The sequence below is a fragment of the Zootoca vivipara genome, chromosome 8 (genome assembly GCF_965207765.1).
Source record: "Zootoca vivipara chromosome 8, rZooViv2.hap1.1, whole genome shotgun sequence".
Taxonomy (NCBI): domain Eukaryota; kingdom Metazoa; phylum Chordata; class Lepidosauria; order Squamata; family Lacertidae; genus Zootoca; species Zootoca vivipara.
This window is the reverse complement of record NC_142591.1, coordinates 55,579,515-55,604,779: the sequence shown is the minus strand read 5'-3', so window position 1 is coordinate 55,604,779 and position 25,265 is coordinate 55,579,515. Positions and strand designations below refer to the sequence as shown.

The 25,265-nt window shown below is 40.5% G+C and overlaps 1 protein-coding gene across 10 annotated transcripts in view; it reads left to right on the top strand.

Annotated features, from left to right (window-relative positions):
* The window catches only part of NCOA2 (nuclear receptor coactivator 2), a 130,663-nt gene extending 105,732 nt beyond the window's left edge, over nucleotides 1–24,931 (top strand). For 4 of the 10 annotated variants that reach the window (XM_035125667.3, XM_088675597.1, XM_088675596.1 and 1 more), the window contains 12 exons: nucleotides 3,957–4,167; nucleotides 6,093–6,299; nucleotides 7,620–7,838; nucleotides 8,260–8,389; nucleotides 11,877–12,042; nucleotides 14,502–14,783; nucleotides 15,140–15,229; nucleotides 16,757–16,985; nucleotides 17,514–17,691; nucleotides 18,936–19,134; nucleotides 19,501–19,590; nucleotides 21,250–24,931. In XM_035125667.3, coding sequence (XP_034981558.1) covers nucleotides 3,957–4,167; nucleotides 6,093–6,299; nucleotides 7,620–7,838; nucleotides 8,260–8,389; nucleotides 11,877–12,042; nucleotides 14,502–14,783; nucleotides 15,140–15,229; nucleotides 16,757–16,985; nucleotides 17,514–17,691; nucleotides 18,936–19,134; nucleotides 19,501–19,590; nucleotides 21,250–21,261 — 2,013 coding nt within the window. In that variant the 3' untranslated portion in view covers nucleotides 21,262–24,931. The remainder of the gene's footprint in view (nucleotides 1–3,956; nucleotides 4,168–6,092; nucleotides 6,300–7,619; nucleotides 7,839–8,259; nucleotides 8,390–11,876; nucleotides 12,043–14,501; nucleotides 14,784–15,139; nucleotides 15,230–16,756; nucleotides 16,986–17,513; nucleotides 17,692–18,935; nucleotides 19,135–19,500; nucleotides 19,591–21,249) is intronic. The other 6 variants (XM_035125673.3, XM_088675598.1, XM_035125669.3 and 3 more) reach the window with 6 other exon arrangements.
* Nucleotides 24,932–25,265: the final 334 nt, after the last annotated feature.

Below are 25,265 nucleotides of genomic sequence, written 5' to 3'. Positions count from 1 at the left end.
TTTTATTAAATATGTCCCCCTACCTACAAGTCTTGCACCAGCAGATGTCTCTGAGGCAAGAGACATTGTATGCAGTGTTCAAAACTCTCATTGTTCTAGGTGCATTTTGCGACAGGGAATTTCATTAGCGCGAACATTTTCTGATCTCTGGGTGCAGTACAACGCCTAAGATTTCAGATTAAAATTGCAGAGTGGAAGGAAAGGAGGACCTTTTTTCTGCCTCCCCACTTCCAGCTACTCTCTGAAGACTGGAGAAGAGACCCTCTTAAGAATATTAGGGGGGTGGGCAGGGGAAGGACTAGGCCATATGAAAAATGAACATAAGATTTTAGCTGCAGTTCATTCATTTTCAGCTTTGTATTCTTGTTACAAAATGCATGCCTAGGCATTCCATTGTTGCACCCATAAACCTAGGTTTAAGGTGTTGTTAGCTCCTAGCTTTCATATCTCAGTTTCTAACACTGATTGTATGGTAGTGTTTCATTCAGTGCTCTAGAATGGTGACTACACTGTGCTGTGTCCCCCTAAATACTGTACAATTACAAAATAAGGAGATGGAGGTGGTAGTCTAGATGGTCTGTACTCATTGAAAGATCAGGCAGCTTCTCATTTATACAGGACAGTTTTAGCCCAGGGTTCAGCTCTAAATCCTACCTTGAAAGTCCTGGAGCTGATGCTCAAATTATGGGAGGAAAGATTAGAGGCCTAAGTGAAATCTAACAGCCCCAGACCTTAAATTGCCTAATTTTAGCCAAATCATGCCTCCCTCAACCTTCAATAAAAAAGTAACTGGGGGCAGGGATCCCAAAGTAATGGGGCCTGAAAATAGCTGCCCTGGATCTACTCCTTCACATAACATTTAACCAGACTGTATGTAGCATGTGGTTAATTGGCCTTTGCTCCCCATCATTATCTGCTACTTGGAGTGGTGGTGGTGATGGTGGTGAAATGCCGAGAAACACATGAGATTGCCCAAATATTGTAGACGTGGTAGGGGACAACACAGGACTGCTGTATTTTGGTAGCCATTCCAGACAGAGTGTTTCATCTAGTACTCCTCAATATTATTTAGGATGGTGAAATCCCTAGCTGTCAGTGAGTTGTCTAGAATGAGCATGATTCATCTACTCAGTCCCATAAGGACAAGGCCTGCACATTTGGGAGAACCGCCACCACCACCCAGAACAGTGTGCGGGAGAAGAGAGGAGAGATTGTTCTGTCTGGCAAGCCGCAATGCTTGTGCTGATGGGATGGATGTTCACTATAGCATGATGTTGCATTTCACCCAATCATTCCAGAGTCTGAGTCACTAGGCCAAAGAATTGTAGGTGGGATTCAGTGACTGCAAGTGTAGGTGGGATTCAGTGACTGCAAGTGATGCACATTAGTTAGGAGAAATATGCATATATTTACAGATAGACCAGGGGTTCCCAAACTAAGGCCTGGGGGCCGGATGCGGCCCAATCACCATCTAAATCCGGCCCACGGACGGTCCGGGAATCGGCATGTTTTTACATGAGTAGAATGTGTCCTTTTATTTAAAATACATCTCTGGGTTATTTGTGGGGCCTGTCTGGTGTTTTTACATGAGTAGAATGTGTCCTTTTATTTAAAATGCATCTCTGGATTATTTGTGGGGCATAGGAATTCGTTCATTTTTTTTTTCAAAATATAGTCCGGCCCCCCACAAGGTCTGAGGGACGGTGGACTGGCCTGCTGCTTAAAAAGTTTGCTGACCCCTAAGATAGACAGACAGTAGTCCAAAATAGTTCAAGTTGCTTCTGTATATGCCTGTTGTATAATGAAATACTTATTTTCCAAGTAAATACTTTCATAAAACTTTTTAAAATATTGATATATCTTTTGTTAATTTTGTATAGTAACATATACATAATTTATTTATTTATTATTATTATTATTATTATTTCTTAAATTTGTAAACTGCCCTTCATCAGGATCGTTCACAACATAAAATATTCAAAATAAATGGTAAAAGTACAAATGATAAGGAACTTATATAAAATGCATAGTACTATCAAAGTGTGCACTATTAAATATAATTAATGATGTAACAAGCCCTGACCTCTGCAATGTATAAGTATCTTGATTGAAAAAGGACATTTAACAATCTTTAACACCTGCATTTCTTTGTCATTCTGTTTAATTAAAAAAGTAGTTTACAATTAACACTTGGGCTTTAGCATTTTTTGTCTAATTTTCTATTATTGTAAATGAGTCTCAGCTACTAACAAAGTTAGGCATGGCATTCATTTTTGAATTTTTTGTGTGTGTTCTATAGTTGTCATGTTTCATAGAAAGATTTATCAGTGCTGCAAAGACTGAAATTGTATTTGTGGAGGATGGGGATACACTTGTACCATTTTAAGATAAATTCCCACAACTATCCAGAGGCAGTATGGAAGATTATAGAATAATCTGGAGTACCTAACATGTTGCCAGTTTGTTGGATTGTTGCCTATTCTGTATAGAGCAGGGGTTCCCAACAAAATTTTCTCGAGGACCCCTCATCGAGCCGCTATTGTGACAAGGACCCCCATTAATTCCTAATCCTAAAATTAAAAAGTGAGAGCAAATTAAGAGTCTTTTTATATTTTATATTTATACGTTTTTTACAGTTCTTCCTCTTCATCTGTAGGCCTTTGTCGTTTTAACGAACCACTTTTAAACCAACGGTCCATTTTTAACTACGCGAACTGTAGCTTCCACAAAAAACAACGCTTTGTTTACAAACACTACTGTTTTGCAAAGAGGCAGCACGCGCCAGGGAGGAGGGAGGGGAATGGAGAAGACAGGGTACCTGCGCAGTAGCGCACAAATGAAGCCGACGCGTGCAAAGCATCTTGGGGAGGTGAGCGTTAGTAGAATGTGCTCGCTGCCTCTTTGCAAAACAGTAGTGTTTGTAAAGCACCACCTAACGGCATACAGCAGAACTACTGCCTCTATCTAATTCTAGTTTTGCGCCAGACTCTGCTCATGCAGGAAGCAGCCAAAACAAAAAATCTGTTATCATACAAAATATATTTAATATATTTTTTATTCTAATAGCATCTTGCGGACCCCTCTGGCATAGCTCGCGGACCCCTGGGGGTCCCCGGACCACCTGTTGGGAACCACTGGTATAGAGGATTTTAGGGCTGTTCCATGTACAAAAATATTTGCATTCATTATAAGCTTCTTTGAGCTGCTGCTTCACCTGGTCAGCTTTAATTTTCTTAAGAATTTTTGAGTCAATTAAACTTTCCTCACCACATAACATTTTTTGCATCCTGCAGCATGTACGTTGGTAAATTTCCCTGATTCTCAAACCAGTAATTTCCTGTAAATTGGGAAATGTTACATTCTGTCAAACGAAGATTCCAGCTGTGTAGGTGATTTCTCACTTACATGGAGATAACCTGTGTATGTTTTTAAACTATGCTGTAGAGTACTTTTCTGCCACCGACGAAAAGCCTATGCAAGATGTAAAGTATTTTTAGCCATGTGGAAGTAACTGTTCTATAGAATGTTTTTAGCCCTGTCATAAACGAGCAGAATTACAATAGTGGCAGAATGCTGATTTTTTGCTGAACAAAGATTCTTTGTTTCATCCATGGAAAGCTACAGCCCTTGGCGATATCTCTTTGCCAATTCATGGTTGGGCTGTGGGGAAAGAATATTCGCAATTTGCTTTAAGGAGAGAACTTTAATTGGTCTGCTTTGTGCTAACAGAAAGAACAGTGGTGGGGGAAGCTTGAGGCCTTTGGGTGCAGACACACAGTCAACCTTTTCTATATGTCACACAAGACCACACTAGACTTTTCTTTGTAGGAGTAAATACCAGACAACCCAATTGACAGAAGATACAAGTGCTCATATTCCTATCTTGTACTTTGACTGCCAGAGAGCTTGTCCAAACTATGAAAAATGAATGTTTTCTTGTTTCTGTTTCATCAAAGCCTGCCAGTGAGCTAGATAATTTGGAGGAGATTCTAGATGATCTGCAGAATAGCCAGTTGTCACAGCTTTTCCCAGATACCCGACCAGGTACTTCAGCAGGATCAGTTGACAAACAAGCCATCATTAATGACCTCATGCAGATCACAGGTGAAAACAGCCCCGGCACACCTGTTGGAGCCCAGAAAACCCAAATGCGGATCTCTCAAAGCAGTAAGTCTGATTTGTTGCTGGACTGAAATTGTTGTGATAAGAAAAATGTAGGCTTTGCAACAGTGCCTCAGGGTCTTTCAGATTGTCTGTGCCTTTAAAAAAAACCCTGCAGTAATCAAACAGCACCACCTGCTGTTCTAATCCATAGGATCAACATTTTGAAATAGATGTGGCATCTCCTGAAACCATGATATTGCACTGCTTAGGAAGTCTAAGTCACTGTCGATTTAAAATATGTACTTCTTGCTGAGAAATTTTTACTTTATTTCTATCATTAATGCATGAATTGCCACACATTATTGACATGAAATACTACACCGTGTAAAGGAGTTGATGTTTTACAGTAAAATAGATGTACTTCAGTCCACAAAACCATGAGGTCACTAGGGAAGTGCATGCCTGTGATCATGGTTTTCACAGAGAGCGCTTGATAGTGGAAAGTAAAAGCTTTTCAGAGTCCTTCCTGTGAGCAAAGTATGATGGGATGAGTATACTTGAAATGAAGCCTCTCAAAATATGTATGACTTATCACCTAAGTCACATGTGTGGAACCACTGGGCCTCCAGATCCAGATGTTGCTGAACTACAGCTCCCATCAGCCCTACATTCATGACCTATGGCAGGGGTGATGGGAGCTGTAGTTCAGCAATAACTAGAAGTCCAAAGGTCTCCCAAACAGACTTAAGTGAATGAAGAAGTCAGCACCAGGGGTGTAGTGAGGCTCCGCGACACCCAGGGTGGCAAATTGCCATGCACCGGGGGGGGGGGCGTCGCTACGTAACAATGCATACGTGTTACGTAACGACGCATGCTTTGTTACATGGTGGGGTATCGCCGCCCCTGCGCGCCTCCAGCTACAAACTCCAGGTAAAAAGCCCGCTCAGCTTGGCGTGGACTTTTTACCGGGAGGCTGGAGGCTCGGCTTGGGAGTCGCGGAGTGGGGGCGCCAAGTGGCACCCCGCCCAGAGTGGAACGCCCCCCCCCTCATTGTGACGCCCCTGGTCAGCACCACACAGTTGGGGCTTCTTCTTGCTTCACTTAACAGGCAAGTGTTGCTCTGAGAACCTTTACTCAGAAGTTTTTCATAGCGTAAGCTATTAGGACTTTTAACTGCCACCCAGCTTTCCAAATCACTAACTGTTCTCATTTTTCAACATAATGTGTGGTTTTTTTCTGTTTCTGAACCGCACAACTCCACCTGCAACTCCAGGTTTACTCAGGGATGATCCCCCCCCCCGCACACCTGCTACAACAGATCTGTGCATAGAAACCTACATTTGCCTGTAAATCACTGTTCCTAGTTGAATCCAAGCAAGTGAATGTGCTTTCAGCTATAAAAAGTAGGGAATGGGAGGACATGTGCTTCAAATGAATTTAATTGAATTACTTTTTTTTAAAAAAAATAGCATTAGTTTTAAATTAAGTGAGTAAATTACAAGGTTAATATCCTGTTAGGCAAAGTTTTGTGTGTGAAAACCATTTTCTAAAAATAGGCAGGTCCCAGAAAGTTGCAGAGAACTCTTTCTTAAAATACTTTGTTTAAATATTTACCGTTCAGCTAGCCACAGAGGCCTCCAATATATAGGTGTTGATCTATTTCAGTAAAATAGTGTGTTAAGCAGAAGTATTCTTCATTTTGTTTTTTAAATTGGATATTGTCCTGTGTAAATATCCACATACTCAAAAAGAGTAATATATCTTTTGAAAGTGTGGGGTGATTGTGGAATATATATTTCTAACCATGACATTCTTGTGTTTGTCTCTCAGAAATAAGACAAAATATTATGAGCCATTCATAAGCCATTCACTCTTCTACATTGGTGTGTTTCTGCAGGTTGCTTTTCAAAATATTGTATATACTGTTTTGAAACATCATCTCAATATTGTTTTCAATATAGTCTCTCAACTATTTTTCATCTTTTTAGCTTTTACCAATGCAAGGCAAGCTCAGTTGGGAAGGATGTTACCAAACCAGAATTTACAACTTGACATCGCATTGCAAAACCAACCAGGTGCTGGAGGTTTCCCACCCATAAGAAACAACAGTCCATATTCAGTCATACCTCAGCCCGGAATGATGGGCAGTCAAGGAATGATGGGAAATCAAGGAAATCTTGGGAATAGTAGCCCAGGTAACTTAAACACTCTTTTTGTGTGTGTGTGTGATGTTTCACATGGACTGGAATCTGGAGGAGTGACTAGTGGGGAGTGGCATCACTGGACTCCCAGCAATGGCATTATTGTCACTTACCAGAGAGGGGAGGCTGGTGTTATGCGACTGCACCACAGCAGGAGCACTGGATTGCCACAGGACTCGCCTCCCCACCCCCTCTCTCTCCCAGTAAGCAGCAGCGATACTACTGCTGGGAGGCCAGAGGCTTGTCATGCCCCTTCTCAGCAGTCAATCTTGAGAACTGGCTTGATAAGAGCAAAAGGTTTCTACTTCTTGTGGGGAGCAAGATCGTCCAAATGCATATAAACATTCTTTGGGTTCATAGATCTCTACAGAAAAGAGCAGGAATAGTGATTGCACCTGGCTCTGATACCGCTTACCCCATCAGTAAATGAAATTTGGGACTGCTGCAGCCATTGAGAGTTGGGGATTGAGAACCCAGTCCTGTGCATATTTGTTTGGAAGAAAGTCCTACTGTGTTCAGAACGCTTTCTTCCATGTAAATTGTACATAGGATTACAGTCTTAAAATGAAGTCCTAAGACTGTTTAAGTGCAAATAGATCAATAGGAACCAATCCGGTGGGAAGGTAAACGGTGTTTCCTTGCGCTGCTCTGGTTTCGGTGTTCCATTGTGCCCGAAGCAGCTTAGTCATGCTGGCCACATGACCCGGAAAAAACTGTCTGCGGACGAACGCCAGCTCCCTTGGCCTGTAAAGAGAGATGAACGCCGCACCCACAGAGTTGTTTGCAACTGGACCTAACTGTCAGGGGTCCTTTACCTTTACCTTTTGTAAGACTCTTTACTTCGAAACAAGTTCCATTACATTCCATGAGATTAAATCAATATTTTCTCCAAAAGATATGAAAGTTCTTTATAAGTCTCATAGATTTATTTTTATTATAGAGATCTCTGAAACATAATGTCTGCCATTTGATTTATGATTAAAGAACTATAGATTATTGGGAATAGTTTTGAATGAGCATATTCTTTGCGGTTCATGAAAATTACAGTTGTGTCAATACAAGGACCTGTTACGTGAAATTAGATAATGGGTGTGTCTACTCTTATCAGACTTAGCTCAGGTCAAAAATTTAACCTACAGAGTTGCCATAATCAAGGGACTACATTGGAGAGAAGGAGGTTTGGAGGAAGGTGTTGCATTTGAAATGCCATCTGATGTAGTATGCTAATTCCTAAAATAGTTTCCAAAGAACAATCAAAACTTAGTTTAGTACATCTCTCAATACTTGATTTAACCTTTTCTGTGTTCATTTTAGTAGGGATGATGGGTAGTAATGCTCCTCGGCCTACCATGCCATCAGGAGATTGGGGAACCCAAGGTGCTGCTGTGAGGGTGACCTGTGCTCCAACAACGAGTGCCATGAACAGGCCAATCCAAGGAGGCATGATACGCAACCCAACATCCAGCCTACCTATGAGACCTAATAGTCAACCTGGTCCAAGGCAGATGCTTCAATCTCAAGTCATGAATATGGGTAAGCTGGAGCGTGGTCATAGTCTGTTCCGCTTTTAATAGGTTTTGCATGATGACGTTCTTATTGACCACAGTAGCTAAGTGTATGTAATTAGATGCTGTTTAGGAATTGGGAACTTGAGAATACCTTGTGCAATGATTATTATTTTTTATACTTCTGTAAACACAGTGGAACAGATTTATATTTCCTTTAGGAGTTGTAGAGTTGTGTGTTATCTGAACTGCAATGTTGGGCTCCATCAGGTCCGTCTGCCATGAGCACAGTGTACACAGGCAAAAAGAGATCCCTCAAGGGTATAAAGTGTAAATAGTGTTTTAAGAAAAAGATTGTATGCATGGTGAACTTTACAAGGCTGTTGTTCTTAAAAGAGTTATTACCAGTTCCAGTGAGATGTGATATACCATTGATTTCCTTTCTCCAGGGGCTTCTGAACTAGAGATGAATATGGGAGGACCCCAGTATACCCAGCAGCAGGCTCCTCCAAATCAGACTGCCCCATGGCCAGACAGTATCTTGCCCATAGATCAGACATCTTTTGGCAATCAAAACCGGTACGTCTTTTATTTAATGGTTCGTCTTTGGTACATCTTTCAATTTATATACTGTATCCAGGTGGAAAGTTTACACTTTACAGTTTCACATTTGCAAGCTCATATTGAATACATTTACTTATTGGGTCTTGGCCATCCTTGCCTAGCCTTACTTCACCGAATCAGAATAGTGCAAGTGGATGGGTGTAGGCACTGTCAGTTAGGTAGACGTGTTTAGAGGAGGAAAGTGGTATACTGTACCCTACCTTGCTCCTTTTGGGATTAGCTGTATGAATTTCCCCTTGATACAAGTTCAGCTTAACTAGGAATTCTAGATGGTGTTAAAAAGGTGAACTCTACCTGAACCTGTAGTGGTGTTTTGTTTTGTTTTTAATTTAGCCAGTGCTTTTTTCTGAGGGTACTGAATGGTATACAGTACCTGCACCTCCCCCCCCAAATGTTAAAAGTGTGGTACTTACTGTATGTAACAACTTCATGGTGAGTACCGGCACCTTTTACTCTAAAAAGTAAGAAGAGCAGTGTATTTAATTATAGAAAACTTATAATAAACATAAGATTAATATGTATTAATAACTGTTCAGAACTTCTAAAATTCTTACGTTAGCAGTTTAAAAGTAAAATGGAATTTTGATAATGAAATCAATGTAAAATGGAACTTGGGTGATGCAATATGTGACTAAAATTTTAATAGAGTAGAATAAGTAATGCGAGTGATTAATTCAAGACATAAGATGTTCCTTAAAATAACTTTTGTATAGCAAGAAACTATTACAATAATCTGTAATTTTGATGGCAGTTGTGTGTATAAATTGATGGAAATGTGTTTGTTTTTTAAAAAAAATGGTTTAAAACTTGTTTATAGTATCTTTTAGTCTGTTTTGCTTGTTGTTTATTGTAAGGGGGTGGGCTTACAGGGAGCAGCGACCCCCCCCCATCAAATCCAGCTCCTCCGAAAGCTCAGACAGCAGCGGGAGGACAGGAGACAGGAAGCAGGAAGTGAGAGGAAGGGGCCAGGGCTCAGGCAGCATACAAGAGCCCTTACTGCAGCATGGGATATCAGCAAGGAAGGAGGGGCCAGTGGAAAGTTCAAGTGGGGAAACAATAACCCCGGAACTGAGGAGATCAATGGCTCGCAAACGCAGAGGGAGGTGATTTGGGGTCCCCAAACCACTCTGTTGGGGGAGGAGACGAAAAGCGCCATTGGGAGAATCTGATAGCAATGAGTAGACATGTTTTCCTGAAGCTCTTCCTTTGTAAATAGCTTGCATAATAAAAGCATTAAAGACAAGATGGTTTGGAGTGTCGTTGCTTGAGGGTAGCCAGCAACTTTCGTGACATTTATCTTACATTGTTTTCCAATATTCCTGTAGTTGCAGTAACAATATGCACAAAATACTGCTTTACATGATTAAATCAGTGGCAGTGTTACAAACTAACAAGATTCACTGCTGAATCATTGAACAGCACTATACAATGAACTATTGTATAGCTTTTGTACTATGTTATATAACTTACATTATACTGTGTATTTAGTTTGTGATTTTGAGTTTTTACTCCTTGCTAGTAAAGTAGAAGGAAGACTTATTTCATTGTGGATGTTAAGCCTAGTTCTTATTTTAAAAATCAACATTATCTTGTTAAAACAAATAAAATATATTTATTTTACATTCCTTATACACTATGCTCTCTAAATATGATTTTCTGAAGGGGACCATACAAGCCTCCTATAAAATTTAGTATCAAAACAATACCAAATTTTAATAATAAAATTCATCCATATAAACAACACAAAAATAGCACCAGACTAATGAAAAAAATAAGTGAAAGCCGTGATGAACAGTGGACACTTAACTCGAGACTGAAAGTGAAGACTCTGAGAACCCAAGTCCCTTCTGAATAGCTGCAGAGGGAGAGTGCAGTTTGCAACAGAAAAGTGGCAGGTGGGAGAAAGAATCTTCAATTTCCCTGTACTTGCCAGTTTTATCTTCCCTTCCTTCCTGCAATCCCGTTTGCTGCACCATTGGAAGGGAAGCAGCTGAAGAGGGTTGCAAGGGGGAAACAGCAAGCAAGGGGAAAATCTGTTTTTCTCTCTTGTCTTCCTTCTCTGCTCCAGATTGTGTTCTCATTCATTCTGTTTTGTGGCTGCTTGGTCTTGTTGCTGAATGTGTGGTCCTGTTTCATAACTTAAGAGGCCACAACTGATACAGTTCTGCTTTGTGCCTTCATAAGTGAATGGAAAATAGGCATTTCACAATTACAGTGACACATTATACCAGTGAGCTTTATTGCTTCATGTCAGCCATTTCATCATTATATAATACTAACTGAGTTTTGCATCACATGTATGATGCATTTAGTGCTGCTTGTTTCCTTTAATCTTGTTATTCTAATTAATTTTTTTACAAAACCTAAATAATTATTGTGTTCATGTGATTACTGCATTGGCATTTATTATTTACCACTCTGTTTTCACACGGGTGGTTTGATTTCATCACCTTTGAGGACAAAGCATGTTAAATTTCACTATCTTTTGTGGGTATGTTATCAGGAACAAGCAGTGATCTGTATATGGTACAGAATAAGGAAAGAAACCATCAGTTTCTGTGTTGTCTGATTTAAATGATCTGATTAAGGTTATCATTAGTCATATAGCTTTTTACAAAATTAAGCTGTCAGAATAGAATAGATGGTCATGAATAAGAACAGAATGTATTGGTGTAAATCAGTATTGTGGCTTAGCACTGCATTTCCCTGATTGATTGAGTTTGGCAAGTAGGGCAATCATGTGCTAAAGGCTGGAAAGGAGAAATGGCTTCTTTGCCATAGCTTTGGAATAAATCTGTAAAATCCTAGGTTTATGACTGAGGGAAACTTTGAAATACATAGTTTTGTTTTCTTAAGGTTGGTCTTTGATCAGGCTAAATGATTACTACAGAAAGTGGCATCCTGTTTCTAAGCAAGCTTTTGGACAGGGGTAGGGCCCCTGACCTGGCAGATACCATTAGATTCCTGCTCCCATTAGCCCCAGCCAACACGTTCAATTGCCAAGGATTATGGGAATAGCAGTTCGAAAGCACGGCAAAGTGCAAAGTACAGCAGGAAAGTAAACGGCATTTCTGTGTGCTGCTCTGGTTCGCCAGAAGCAGCTTTGTCATGCTGGCCACATGACCTGGAAGCTGTATGCCGGCTCCCTCGGCCAATAATGCGAGATGAGCACCGCAACCCCAGAGTCGGTCATGACTGGACCTAATGAGCAGGGGTCCCTTTACCTTTATGGGAATTATAATCCAGCAACATTTGGGGGGTTTTAGGTTCCCCAAAGCTGCTTTCAAGCCTAAAATTTAGAAAGACTAAGTTGAGTGCAATTAGCATTGCAGAGCTGACACACATAAAATGTGCGTATTAAATTCCCTTAATTAATTTGGGGCTTCTGGGTGGTGAGAGTTCTTGCTTGAGTTGCTTTCAAGTTGCTTGTTTCTTTTTTCAGGCAACCATTTGGGAGTGCTCCGGATGACTTGCTGTGTCAACACCCTGCATCAGAGTCTCCAAACGATGAAGGGACCCTCCTTGACCAGCTTTACTTGGCACTAAGAAATTTTGACGGTCTGGAAGAAATTGATAGAGCTCTTGGGATTCCAGAACTAGTCAGCCAGGTACTGTGCTGCTATTAAACGTTTCTGAAAATATATGTAGCTAAGGTATTTCAATAGTGTGGTTTCTATTTTCAAACGGACTTCAAATGCTGACCAGATCTAATAATTATAAATATCCCTCCACATGTTAACGCTATGGAAATTATTTCATTGACAATGCAATGATTCCCTTTAATTTAATTTGAGAAGCTTCTGCATGTAATCTCACTCCCACTCCCATCCCAAGGCAAACCTCCTCAGAGAGAGGGAGGAGTTTGTTTAGGTCTTAATTATAGCCTGGCAGCTGGTCCTACCCTGTATGTATGGGAACAGCATGCCTTTTGCTACACAATGGAGGGAGCAGGAAGGAAGTTTGGACTCGAGCCTGCAAGCAAATACCACTTGAAGTGGTGGTAGAGGGCTAACCTGCATCACATACCTCCTGCTCTGTCAAGCTAAAGGTAGGACTTCCTGGGGTGTGTTGCAGTATAATATTGCTCCCAGGATCCCAAGTAACATTGGTAAAAGATGGCATAGGAGTTATTACCTTGAAATATAACCTGAGGTGGGTCAGCAGTGGTACAAGGTATTCCAGACCGTATTTCTTTTGAAAGTCTTTTGTAAAACAGCTGGTAAGCTGCTTGTTTGCCAAGCTGAAGCCTTGTCTGTCCAGTCATGGGGGCAGCCTCTAATCTACCACCCTCTTCAGTGTCATTCCAATGACAAAAGCATCATATATTAAGAGTATGGATGAGGATACCTGGGCCATCTTTTACCAATATTACTTGGGATCCTGGGAGCAGTATTATACAGTGGTACCTCTACTTACGAATGTTTCTACTTATGATCGGAGCTCCGTCCGCCATCTTGGATGCGGTTTAGATAGGATTTTTTCTACTTACGAATTTTTAGATAGGGTTGCTTCGACTTACGAATTTTTTCTCCCAATGCATTCCTATGGGATTCGACTTTTTTTCAACTTACGAATCTGCATTCGGAACGCATTAAATTTGTAAGTAGAGGTACCACTGCACCACACCCCAGGATGCCTCAGGTTATATTTCAACAGCTCCCACAAGTTCTTTTGTCACGTCCATCAACACAGAAGTTCTGGAGTATTATGGTCATGATGCTTTCTTCATTCTTAAAAACCCTCCAAATGCAATTTAGGGGATCTGACATCAGACCTCCCAAAGTTTTTATTTATATTTAAAAGCACCTGTGAGGTGAGAGGTACTCTCAAGTACCAGTAACTTTCTTTTTAACCATTTCTTCTGTAAGGTTTTCCTTCTAAATCTAAATCCTTCCCCTCCAAAGCTGATTCTAGCCCTGCTGAGAACCACAGAAGAACTTATTTTCTTGTTTTACCTCCAGCAAAAGAAACTACTGATTCATTTAAACTGGGGAAATGGTTCTGGAGTATGTGTGGAGAGGAGGGTGAGTTAAGGACTCCTCTCTGAGTACCATCACTCTGATTGCTGGAATTCTTCACCAGCTTCTGATCAGAGTTGGAGCACTCCACAACTTCCTTAAAATAGAAAAATGAAAAAGTTTGTAGGGCTGATCAGGTATTTCTTGTAGCAGTTCAACCCTGGTTCACCACTGCAATCTGAGGCAAGTTTTTTTTTTAATGACAAAATTAAAAGAGAGAAAAAGTATGAATGGTTTAGAGCAGGGGCCTCCTGTACTCAACCAGCTCAAACATAACAGGAAATAGTAGTTCCTTCCCCCCCCCAAATGTAAATGAGCAATGATGAACCTCAGCCTCGCACAGTCTCCCCTGTCCTCGCACTTGCAAGGAGGGTATCAGAAGCTTTGGCTTCAGTTTTTATACAAGCTGTACTTTGCCATGGCGTCTGAACTTTGGAAACTGCTTACACTTGTGAGGAAATGCAGAATCAAACTGTGGTTCCTTCTGATCTCCATGAGCACAAAATGAAGAGAAAATGAGAGTGTGCAAGACAGACTCATCAAGGCTCCTCAAGAATAGTTTCCTGTTTGCATCTGGACCAGGACTGTGTTTATCAAATAGTTTGTTTCTCAATTACAGTCATACTGTACCTTGGTTCTCGAACTCCTTGGTATGCGTACGTTTTGGCTCCCGAATGCCGCAAACCTGAGAAGTAAGTGTTCCAGTTTGTGAATGTTCTTTGGAAGCCGAACATCCGACATGGCTTCTGCAGCTTCCGATTGAATGCAGGAAGCTCCTGCAGCCAATCGGAAGCCATGCCTTGGTTTTTGAACATTTTCAGAAGTCTGATGGACTTCCAGAACGGATTCCGTTCGAGAACCAAGGTACAACTGTAGTTCTGAATGAGTCACAAGTACTAATAAATAGTAATAGAAGCATAGAATGAGTTAAAGCAAATATAAGTTTATGCTTCTCAGCTTCATACCTGTTTATTCTGCTTTATAAAAACATATTTCTCAATAAATGTTTAAGTATTCTATGTTCATGTACATCTTGATGTTTTTTTCAGCAGAGCCAAGCTGTAGAACCAGAGCCATTCTCAAGTCAGGAATCAAACATCATCCTTGAACAAAAGGCACCCATTTTCACACAGCAGTATGCATCTCAGGCTCAAATGGCCCAAGGCAACTACACACCAATGCAGGACCCAAACTTTCACCCAATGGCGCAGAGACCAGGCTATGCATCACTGCGAATGCAGCCTAGGGCTGCTCTGAGGCCTGCTGGCATAGTGCAAAACCAGCCAAATCAGCTAAGGCTACAGCTGCAGCATAGACTTCAAGCACAGCAGGTATTTCATGCTTTTATGCTCTCTGTTGATGCTTTTTACCAGCATGCATAGAATCATAGAATTGTAGATTTCGAAGGTTCCCCAAGGGTCATTAGTCCAACCCCCTACAATGCAGGAATCTCAGCTTAAAGCATCAATGACAGATGGCCATCCATCCTCTGCTTAAAAACCTCCAGTGACGGGGAGTCTACCACTTTCGGGGGAGAACATTCAATCTCGAACAGTTCTTACCATAAGAAAGTTCTTCCTCAAGAAGCACAGTATCGTAAAACTAAAGCTTGCCATCCAAGCAGAATTCTTTCTTACACTGCCTTATATGACTGATTTCTTTATTCTGTTTTTCCCCCTTGTCCTAGAATCGCCAGCCACTCATGAATCAGATCAGCAATGTTTCCAATATGAATCTGTCTCTGAGACCTGGAGTACCTACACAGGTGAGGGAACAGGTATTGAAAATGTTTCTATTCTGACGTACCCAATTGATCCCTTCTGTACGACATTGGTGTTGTTGTTGTTGTCCATTCAAAGATCACAGGACAGTTTAAAATAAGACCTTTGGATTCCCTCCCAGGAAATAATAGGCACCATCTCTTTTGTCTTTTTGGTGCCTACCTCGTTCAACAAGCCTCTTACAGAAGAGATCTTTCATAGTCTGCCTCTGTGTTTAGCTACCTTAATTGTTCTGTCACTTGTGTGCTCCTTTCAAGAGGAAGGGCAGGAAATGAATTTAATGAATAAAATGGTCTGTAAAACTTAGTAGTGCATGGTTTTTGCTATAATATACTGATGTTACCGATGTTGCAGTCGCTGTCACTGTACACATTGTCATTGGGCAGCTCTGTTTCCTTGCTTTTGGTGAAATGTCTACAGTTCCGTCTTGAAGAATATTATAGTCGCAGTTTAATCTGCGGAGCAGGAAATTGTGAAGCTCTTTCATGCTGTACCAGAAGCTGTATGTGTGTGTGTTTCTGCGTAGCTTTTGGAGAGGCAGAGAATTTCTCTATGTTCCCTAAGCAGGCCATATGCAAACTGACCACGGACCATGCAGTGAAACCTGAAACTCTTGTTGCATACTAATTAGCCCTCCAGGTATTGTTGGGCTAGACATCTTTAAATGAATCCAAATATTCTAAGCAAGGGTGACATCATTTTCTCTTTAAAACTTGTTTCATGATATCTGAAACAGCTTGAAATGGTGGATAGCTTTAAGGATCTTGTGAGAGGTTTTATGATTTTTGTCAGAAAGGTGTCGCTTATGAATATTTTTAACTTGAGAAAGAAAGCGTGAGAGCTATTTTTAATTTTATTCAAATCAGCAAGGCTTGCTTTATTCAATTTACGGATGTGAGAAGTGCACACACTGATTTTAGTAGGCTGTGGTGTGGATGAGTCAATTTAGATTCTGGACTTAATTGTATTACAGGGTTCATGATTTTTTGATGGTAATATGTTTTACTCCACGTACTACAAAATGTAGCAATCCTGCCCTGCTGTTTCAGGGGCTCTCCTGCTCCCTCTGCTGTGTACAAGCTGGACTTCTGCTCAAAATTCGGGCCTTTGGCAACACCAAATTTAGACATCACTTAGAAAAATTGCCTTATTCTAGGAATTCATATCAGTCACCTATGGTAATCTGTGTATCTGTTTTAGAATTTATCAACCCTGAATGAGAGATCATAGGCCAGATGAAGAGCACATTTATATGCTACATGCAAAAGTTGCAGCTTTAATCCATGGCATTTCTAGTTAAAACTGTGCCTGAGCCCTAATCCAAGTAGACAGTAGTGAGCCAGGTAGATAAATAATCTGTCTGGCCTGGTATTAAACAGCTTCATATGTTATGTGCCAGAAAGGTAGCTCTTCAGCCGATTATTGTAAAGTTGCAAGGGTTTTTGGTTTTTTTTAGTAGCCAGGCTGATGGAAATGCCTTTGCTAATCATATGTGTTGATGCAGTTTTTTGTTTACCCTGCAGGGACCCATCAATTCCCAGATGCTAGCCCAGAGGCAGAGGGAGATACTGAGCCAGCATCTGAGGCATAGGCAGATGCAGCAGCAAGTGCAGCAGCGAACGCTGATGATGCGAGGACAGAGTATGAATATGACGCCAAGTATGGTGGCCTCCGGTGGCATACCAGCAACAATGAGCAACCCGCGGATTCCCCAGGCAAATGCCCAGCAATTTCCATTTCCTCCAAACTATGGTATTGCACTTATTTCAACACCTTACATCCATCACAATATTCTCAACTCCAGGATCACAGCTCCTTTCCTACAGTTCTTTATATGGCTCCCATATCTGGAATCTGGAGATACTTGGAATTTTGAGGGCGTGTGTGTGTGTGTGTGTGTGTGTGTGTGTGTGTGTGTGTGTGATGGTAGCATTTGAACTTGTCAGGATTCTCAAAATGCAATACAGTATGTTTCTGGTTTATTACAAAACTACCAAAAACACATTAGTTTTGCTAAAAAGTCTTACATCACAAAACAAAGTAAACTGTGGACTTTATCCCATTTCTTCGGCACCTCAAATAAAGATGATGATATTAGTCTTCAACAGGACTTTTTTCACTGTAGTTTATAGTAGCCTTGTTTTGTCCTTGTCCAAAAAAGTCACCTCAAAATAGATTCCATTACTGCTGTACTCCTAGTGAAGGCCATTCCAAGCCGTTACATACTTCTGGCTGAATTGTAGTGTGCAGCATGAGTAAGAATCCGGTTGTGTTTTCCAGGAATAAATCAGCAGGCCGATCCAGGCTTCACTGGAGCTACCACTCCCCAAAGTCCGCTGATGTCCCCAAGAATGGCTCATACCCAGAGTCCCATGATACAGCAGTCTCAGGCCAATCCTGCCTACCAATCCTCTACGGAGATGAATGGATGGGCACAAGGGAATATGGGTGGAAACAGGTAGGTTTGCAACTGGGCTATGTCTCATAGTACGTCAGTTTTGGCCATTGTCATATAAGCTCATTCATGCATTTTTTTCAGCAATCATCTTGTTGAACCTGGCCATTCACAGAACACAGTCTGCAGTGCTGCAGACTAACACCAGAATCATTATTGGGAATTGCCATGGTGAAAGAGAGTGAAATATAACATGTGACTTTTATACATGAGGCCATGTCATATGAATTATACATTCTCTTATGGAGCTATAGGGACAGATCCAGCACTGCATAGCAGTAGCATTAGTTATTAAATTTGTATACTGTCCTTCACCTGCAGATCTCAGGGCAGTTCACAACATAAAATTACAATATAAAAACTACAAAATACATAGTAAAAATAAGAACAACAAACCAATAATCCTCCTTCCCACAACACATTTAAAAGGGCATCAGATGTCAATCAGCTAAAGGCCTGGTTGAAGAGAAACATTGCCTGGCACCTAAAGGTATATCATGAAGACGTCAGCCAAACCTCCCTGGGGCTCTAACAGGAAGCCATTGCAGAAAAGACCTGTTCTTGCATGGCACCTTCTAGACCACTTATGCAATGGGATTTCCCCTTTCTGCCCACTCTCTGCATTCCCTCAGCTGAATTCCTCAATTCCCTGAAGCATTTTTTTTTGAAATAATAATGATTTATTTATTTGTAAATCATTTGACTTGAAATCATCCAAGACTGCTTTTTCTTCAGTTTTTAGGATCTTGTCTGTTACAAAGACAGTGGACTAACTAAACTACTTAGTCTTGCAGGGCTTTAAATTTTCTGCCTACTGACAGATAATAATTAGATAGATACATACACACACATCTAGGTCACTGCATTGGTTTCTCTTGAATGAGCACGACAACTATGTTTAGATGGCCCTAAGGTTGGCTCAGAATATTTTAAGTGTCTTTTCATCTTGATGGTAAAAGATAAGCAGGAAAAGTTTCTTTTCCAATTTATTACTCTTTTAAAGATGCTATAGATCTATTTAACGCATATATTATTTTGGCAAAAATTGTGGGGAGAATTTTTGCAGACCTAATCATCACATTACTTACAAGCTGAGAAAGAAATGCATGTCTTGTGCACTGATAATCAGACTCCATTTATTGAAGGCGTCCCCACATGCACTAACCCTCTGAGGTGTTCAGGAACGTTCAAGGCCTGGAGGATAAACATATTGATTCTGACATGCTGGTGTGTACTTCATCCTGCAGCATGTTTTCACAACAATCTCCACCACACTTCGGGCAGCAAGCAAACACCAGCATGTACAATAACAACATGAACATCAATGTATCCATGGTGACCAACACAAGCGGTATGAACAACATGAACCAGATGACAGGACAGATCAGCATGACCTCAGCAACCTCTGTGCCTACATCAGGGTTGTCCTCCATGGGTCCTGAGCAGGTGAGAATTCTCTACCTGGTGAAATTTGTAACCAGTAGTTGATTTAATACAGCTTTCTCCAACATGTTACCAATTTTAACATTTGCCCTGGAGACACTCCCCCTCTCACAGTAACCAACTCAAAATAGGGCAAGTCAGCAAAATGTGCATAAGAATGACAGTGTAAAGAGGGGAGAGAAGTGGAGTTGAGCCCATGGCACTACACCTTGTACGACATGTGTCATACAGTCTGCTCTCTTTATTTTGTTATTTTTTTATGGCTAGAAAGGAGCGTGTGTGCATGTATGCATGCAGTGTTGTGGTTTATTCAAAGATGCTTTCTATTTCCCCCAGTGACTTAACAAATGAGTCTTCTCCCTGCTGTAGGTTAATGATCCTGCTATGAGAGGAGGCAATCTTTTTCCAAACCAGCTACCTGGAATGGATATGATAAAGCAGGAGGGAGATGCATCACGGGTAGGAAACAGTTCACATTTTACCTTGAATCTTTTAAGGAATAGATACAATTTTCTCCAGTTGCAAGTAATATGATTCTTCCTAAGTGGACTACTTATAAAACTATTCTGGCAAATTCATTCTCAAAACTATGGTTGAATAACCCACTTGTATGGTGCACATATATGCTCTGAGGCTTCTCTCCAAAGCTGTTCCTGTGCAAGTTGAACATACTCCCTTTCACCAATGGGACTCCCTCCCCCTACAGCCTCCCCACACACCTTCAGAATTTGCTCTGGAGGTTTAGACCCTTTGGAGCACATTACGGGGCAGCTGCAAGGGGAAAGAGAAGGTGACTGTGTTGTGCAAGTGGGATTCCACCCATGCAACCCTGGATTCCAACGACAATAATGCATTTAACACCAGCTCAGCAAAACGCTTAAGGACAGAAGTGTCCAAAAGCAGGCAAAAGTCTACCATTTCTTTAGCAATCAGTGTTTATGTTTGACTCCCTTTTAATCATTCTTCTTTCACAGTACAGGGGTACCTCCTGTTGCAGACGGGATCCGTTCTGGAGCTCCAGTTGGATCCCGAGGTTTCTGCAACTGGAGGTGTTTGTTCCACACATGCATGTGGCGCGATAGAGTGCTACTGCACATGCGCGCACGGCGAAACCCGGAAGGATACTTCTGGGTTTGCCACATGTGTATCCTGAAGGATACATAACGAGGGGCATGTAAGTAGAGGTACCACTGTACCTTGTGTCATATATTGACCTGAAAGATCTCTTGTTTGCTCTGGTGATTTGAAGTACGCAGAGGAGTAAAATTATTATTATTATTATTATTATTATTATTATTATTTATACCCCACCCATCTGGCTGGGTTTCCCCAGCCACTCTGGGCAGCTTCCAACAGAAGATTAAAATACAATGATTCCTCAAATATTAAAATGTCTTCTAAAAGTCAGATAGTTGTTTATTTCTTTGACATCTGGTGGGAGGGCATTCCACAAGGCGGGTGCCACTACCGAGAAGGTCCTGTGCCTGGTTCTCTGTAACTTTGCTTCTCGCAATGAGGGAACTGCCAGAAGGCCCTCAGCGCTGGACCTCAGTGTCCGGGCAGAATGATGGGGGTGGAGATGCTCCTTCAGGTATACTGGGCCGAGGCCATTTAGGGCTTTAAAGGTCAGCACCAACACTTTGAATTGTGCTTGGAAACGTACTGGGAGCCAATGTAGGTCTTTCAGGACCAGTGTTATATGGTCTCGGCAGCCACTCCCAGTCACCAGTCTAGCTGCTGCATTCTGGATTACTGTAGTTGTAGTTTCCGGTTCACCTTCAAAGGTAGCCCCACGTAGAGCGCATTGCAGTAGTCGAAGTGAGAGATAAATAGAGCATGCACCACTCTGACGAGACAGTCCACAGGCAGGTAGGGTCTCAGCCTGCATACCAGATGGAGCTGGTAGACAGCTGCCCTGGACACAGAATTGACTTGCGACTCCATGAACAGCTGTGAGTCCGAAATGACTCCCAGGCTGCACACCTGGTCCTTCAGGGGCAGTTACCCCATTCAGGACCAGGGAGTCCTCCAGACCCGCCTGCTCCCTGTCCCCCAAGAACAGTACATGCTCAGTTAAGCATTGCTATTAATGCCTCTTTTTCCTTTTTGGTCTTCTAGAAATATTGCTGACCCTGAAGATTGCTCATTTCTTCAACTGACTGGGTTCCCCAGCCCAGACTTCTTACCAGTTTGAAGAGCTGCATATGTTTGGTTTTGCCCCAACTGTTCTGCCAGTCGGTTCTGCTGGAGAAAGTAGAGTTTAGCGCTGCAAACGGAACAACGCCACTCTGAGTGGAATCAAAACCATTGTTGGTGGAGGAGCAGCCTCTTCTTTGACAGTCTGAAGCTAGCGTACAGACAGTTGCTCAGTCTGTTCACTGCATTCACCTTAGTGCAACTTAGATCTCTCCTGCAAAGTAAATGTTGATAGCCAGTTTTCATAAACCGTGTCAGATTGAATGTATTTAAATGTATGTATTTAAGGAAAACCAATCACTCTCTCATTCTGTTCTGTTTTTAGTTTTAGATCTTTATCTCTTTCTGTTTTCCTTCGCTACACAGTCTGGTGCAAAGGATTCAGTTCCATCTGGAAATAAGTGGGTTAATATTAAAACCTCCACTTTAGGAGGTGGGGCGTTAGCTGGATTACAACTCCCATAGTGCTAAATGACAAAATGTGGAGAACAGACACTTAACTAACTGTTTTGGGTAAAAGGTAATCTAGTTGACTAGACATCCCATGCTAGAAAACAAAACCAGTCCTTTTTTAATAGGTTTACATTCGTAAACAGGTTAAAATATCCTGTGAGAGGGCTGTTTTTAAAGCTTTTTTGGTTACTTTGAAACAAAATCATGAGTCAAACCATTCAAATCAAGTTCCCATTCAATTGATTTCAGCATCCTAAAAAATTAACTAAAGTTAGCATCCCTTTTCTCCTGCCTTCACTTGCCCTTTCTCTGTTTCTTTTCTTACAGGATGGAGAAATGAATAACCCTCATTGTATCCCTAGGTTTGTTACCTGAGTTCTAGGTTGCAGGTAACTAGTTGCTGAATAATCATTTTAAATAAGGGTGCATCTTTTGGCGATGGAAGTGGCAGGATTGAGGCATTAAAAAATCAGAACTTAAAGGCATCTGATGTAAATGATAAAACTTAATTCCCCCCCCCCAATCTCCACAACTGGGGAAAATAATGACTTAAGCTATGGCAGATATCACTACAGAGTTAACCATCATGTGTTCTAATTATTTTGAAGCAGCGGGGACTGAGGACATTTTGTAAGGTACATAAAACCAGTTTCTATGTAAACAAGCAATAATTTAAGTTGAAGACTTTAGTGTTTTAATTGTATAATTTTGTGAGGTATACATGTTGTGGAGTTGATTTCCAAATGAGGTACTTCAGTATTAAATTAGATATCTTCATAGCTATGTGTGTCTCCTGAGGAAAAAAGTGTTTTGTAAAGGATCACAATGCCTTGATTAGACCTAATTTGTAGGCTTGAAACTTCATTTTCTAAACCTTGCGATTCTGCTCATAAAGTCATTTATCTAACCTTATATTATATGCAGCCACTGTAGGAGCCAATTCTTGACTTTTTTGTATGTTTATATTCTTTCTTAATGAATCTTAGAGAAACTGTTGTTCAGCAGGCCACTGCTTGAGGTGGTTTTACTCTTACCTGCTATGGGTTCTGGTAATGTTTTAGTATAAGCTGGCATCAGTTTCTGTGGACTTAAAATATCAGGAAGCTGGTTGTTTTCAACCTCCTGTTTCTCTCTTCCCCACAATCCACACACTTTCATACCTGGACTCAAAATTTTGGATGTTACTTAAAATGCAATGCATTTTATATTATCTCAATCATCATTCATGTATTTGGGAGGAGGTTTGTTAACCTTGAAATCTTGTTTGCTTGTGATGAGGGTTAAAATATACAAAGAATCTGACTTTCATAGAGTGCTAAGAAAAAAAATAAGGAACATATAGAATTCATTTCAAACCATTTGTTTCCTGTTGAGTGGCTCTCCTGTTACACTGGGAGAAACTGCACTTCTGAGCAGTCACCCACCACTTTGTCAGTTAAACTCAAAAGTAGCTATTCAGACAACTGAGCCATCTGGTGGAAATCTATGATATGTCAGCCCTGAGCTCCATAACATTAAGAAAAGTTTTTTAATATTAATAATAAAATTATGTCTGGATTAATATTTGATCATTTTTAACCTCTAGGTTTTGGATTAAGTATTTTACCTTTGAAATATTATCTCTCAGAACATTTTTCAGTTTAAAAAGTAGGCAAATAAGTAATTTTTAACTTGGGCCAGTTCAGAATATTGTTTTGTTTGCCCATATTTAGTTGAATTTTAAAAATAAGTGGTTATATCCATCAGAAATTTTATTGGGGTCAGTGAATTGAAAACAATGAGTAGGCATTTTCTGGTTATGTTAATCATGCTAGAGACAAAGGTAACGATGCCAAATCAATTTCTTTTTTATAATCAGTGTTTCTAATTCCATACACAGTAAAATTGATAGAGATAGCAATTGGATTTTATGCTGGAACATAATCAGTGTTCTCTTATAATAAGTGTGAAGGACTTAAGATGTCTTAATTTTTTTAAAAAAAAGTTACATGTATATAACCACATGGCATAGGGGTTGGACTAGATGACCCTTGTTGGTCCCCCCCCAAATCTACAATTATATGAAAATCCATATAAAGTGATATCATTTAAGTTGATATTTTTCAACATCTAACAGTTAATCAAATATTTTTTAAAAATGGGGACCCCACCAGTCCATTAGTCTATATTAACTGAAAGCAATGCTTTTGCCATTTATATAAAGCATTTTTAATCTATGTGGGTTTTCTTTCTTTCTTTTTTTACAAAAAGGAGTTCATATGGGCTTAACACATGAAAAAGGTGGTTCAGCTCTACTTGCAAAACCCAAAGATACACAATCAGTTTTGAAATGCAACTTAAGCCATTAATTGTTGGTGTGAATTTAAAGTTTTCTAGTATTTGTATGGTAGTATTGCTACCTAAGAGCAAAAGCATTCTCTGCACAAAAGAAAATTACTGTAGTGGCTTTGGTTTTTAATTAGAATTTTCTCCCTGGTGTTTCTTTGTAGACTAAAACAAAATCTTTTTAGTTCCTTTCTACAGGTAAAGCTATGTGCAAGAACCTCAAAATGCTAAAATCTAGCATAATGCCTTAGATCTGTTTTTAAGTCTTGTATATTCCTACATAGCTGTCTGATGTATTATATTTGTATAGTGAATTGTGTACAATTTTGAAATAAGCGCATCATCACTTAGCTTTCAGTCGTTGAATAGAGATGATGGACACATTTCTTCAAGCATTGATTCTTTTTTTTTCCTTTTGTCATTTGTGGGTTTTATTTGTACAGTTCCTCATGAAGTTGCATCTGAGATGTGTATGAGTGTGTGTATATGAAAAGATTATACGAGGGTAAAACTAAGCAATATATAAACTATGGTTCTTCAGGAGAAAGCTTACAGTGTTTTCAGGTTGTGATTTATTTTCAAGACTGAGTTGACTCTGAACATCACTTTGTTCACCTGCATCGATGTTTGTATTTCTAGTGTGAGCAGTTTATGCAAAGGTAGATATATTCAGAGAAATTTTAAATACATTTATGCAAGTTAATATTGCTTTGCTGATGCTATTTGCTTATTTGATGTTAAATAATGCTATTGTAAATAAAGAATTCTGTTATTGCATCATTTAATAAATTTTAATGCCTTCGGGTTTTACATGGCTTTAGACATAGCAACATTTCTTCTGTTGTGCCTTTTGTGCGTACAAAAAGTTGTGCCAGCAGAGTCACAGCATCCCACTTGGTAGATGGCGCTGAGTTGAATTAAGACAGCAGGGCTTCTTCATTGGTCCTCTCCATGTACTGCCTCTAGAGCTGGCATGCTTAAGTCATTCCAGTAATGGACTCGTTAACGCCTGGGTTCAAGTGCAGTTAGCACAGCCTGCCATACTAAATGTATATACTAGGGCAGGCTTCCCCAAACTAAGGCCCGCAGGCCAGATGCGGCCCACGAGGCTCTTTTATGTGGCCCCCAGCACCCCCTGCCGCCACCTGCTCTTAACGGTG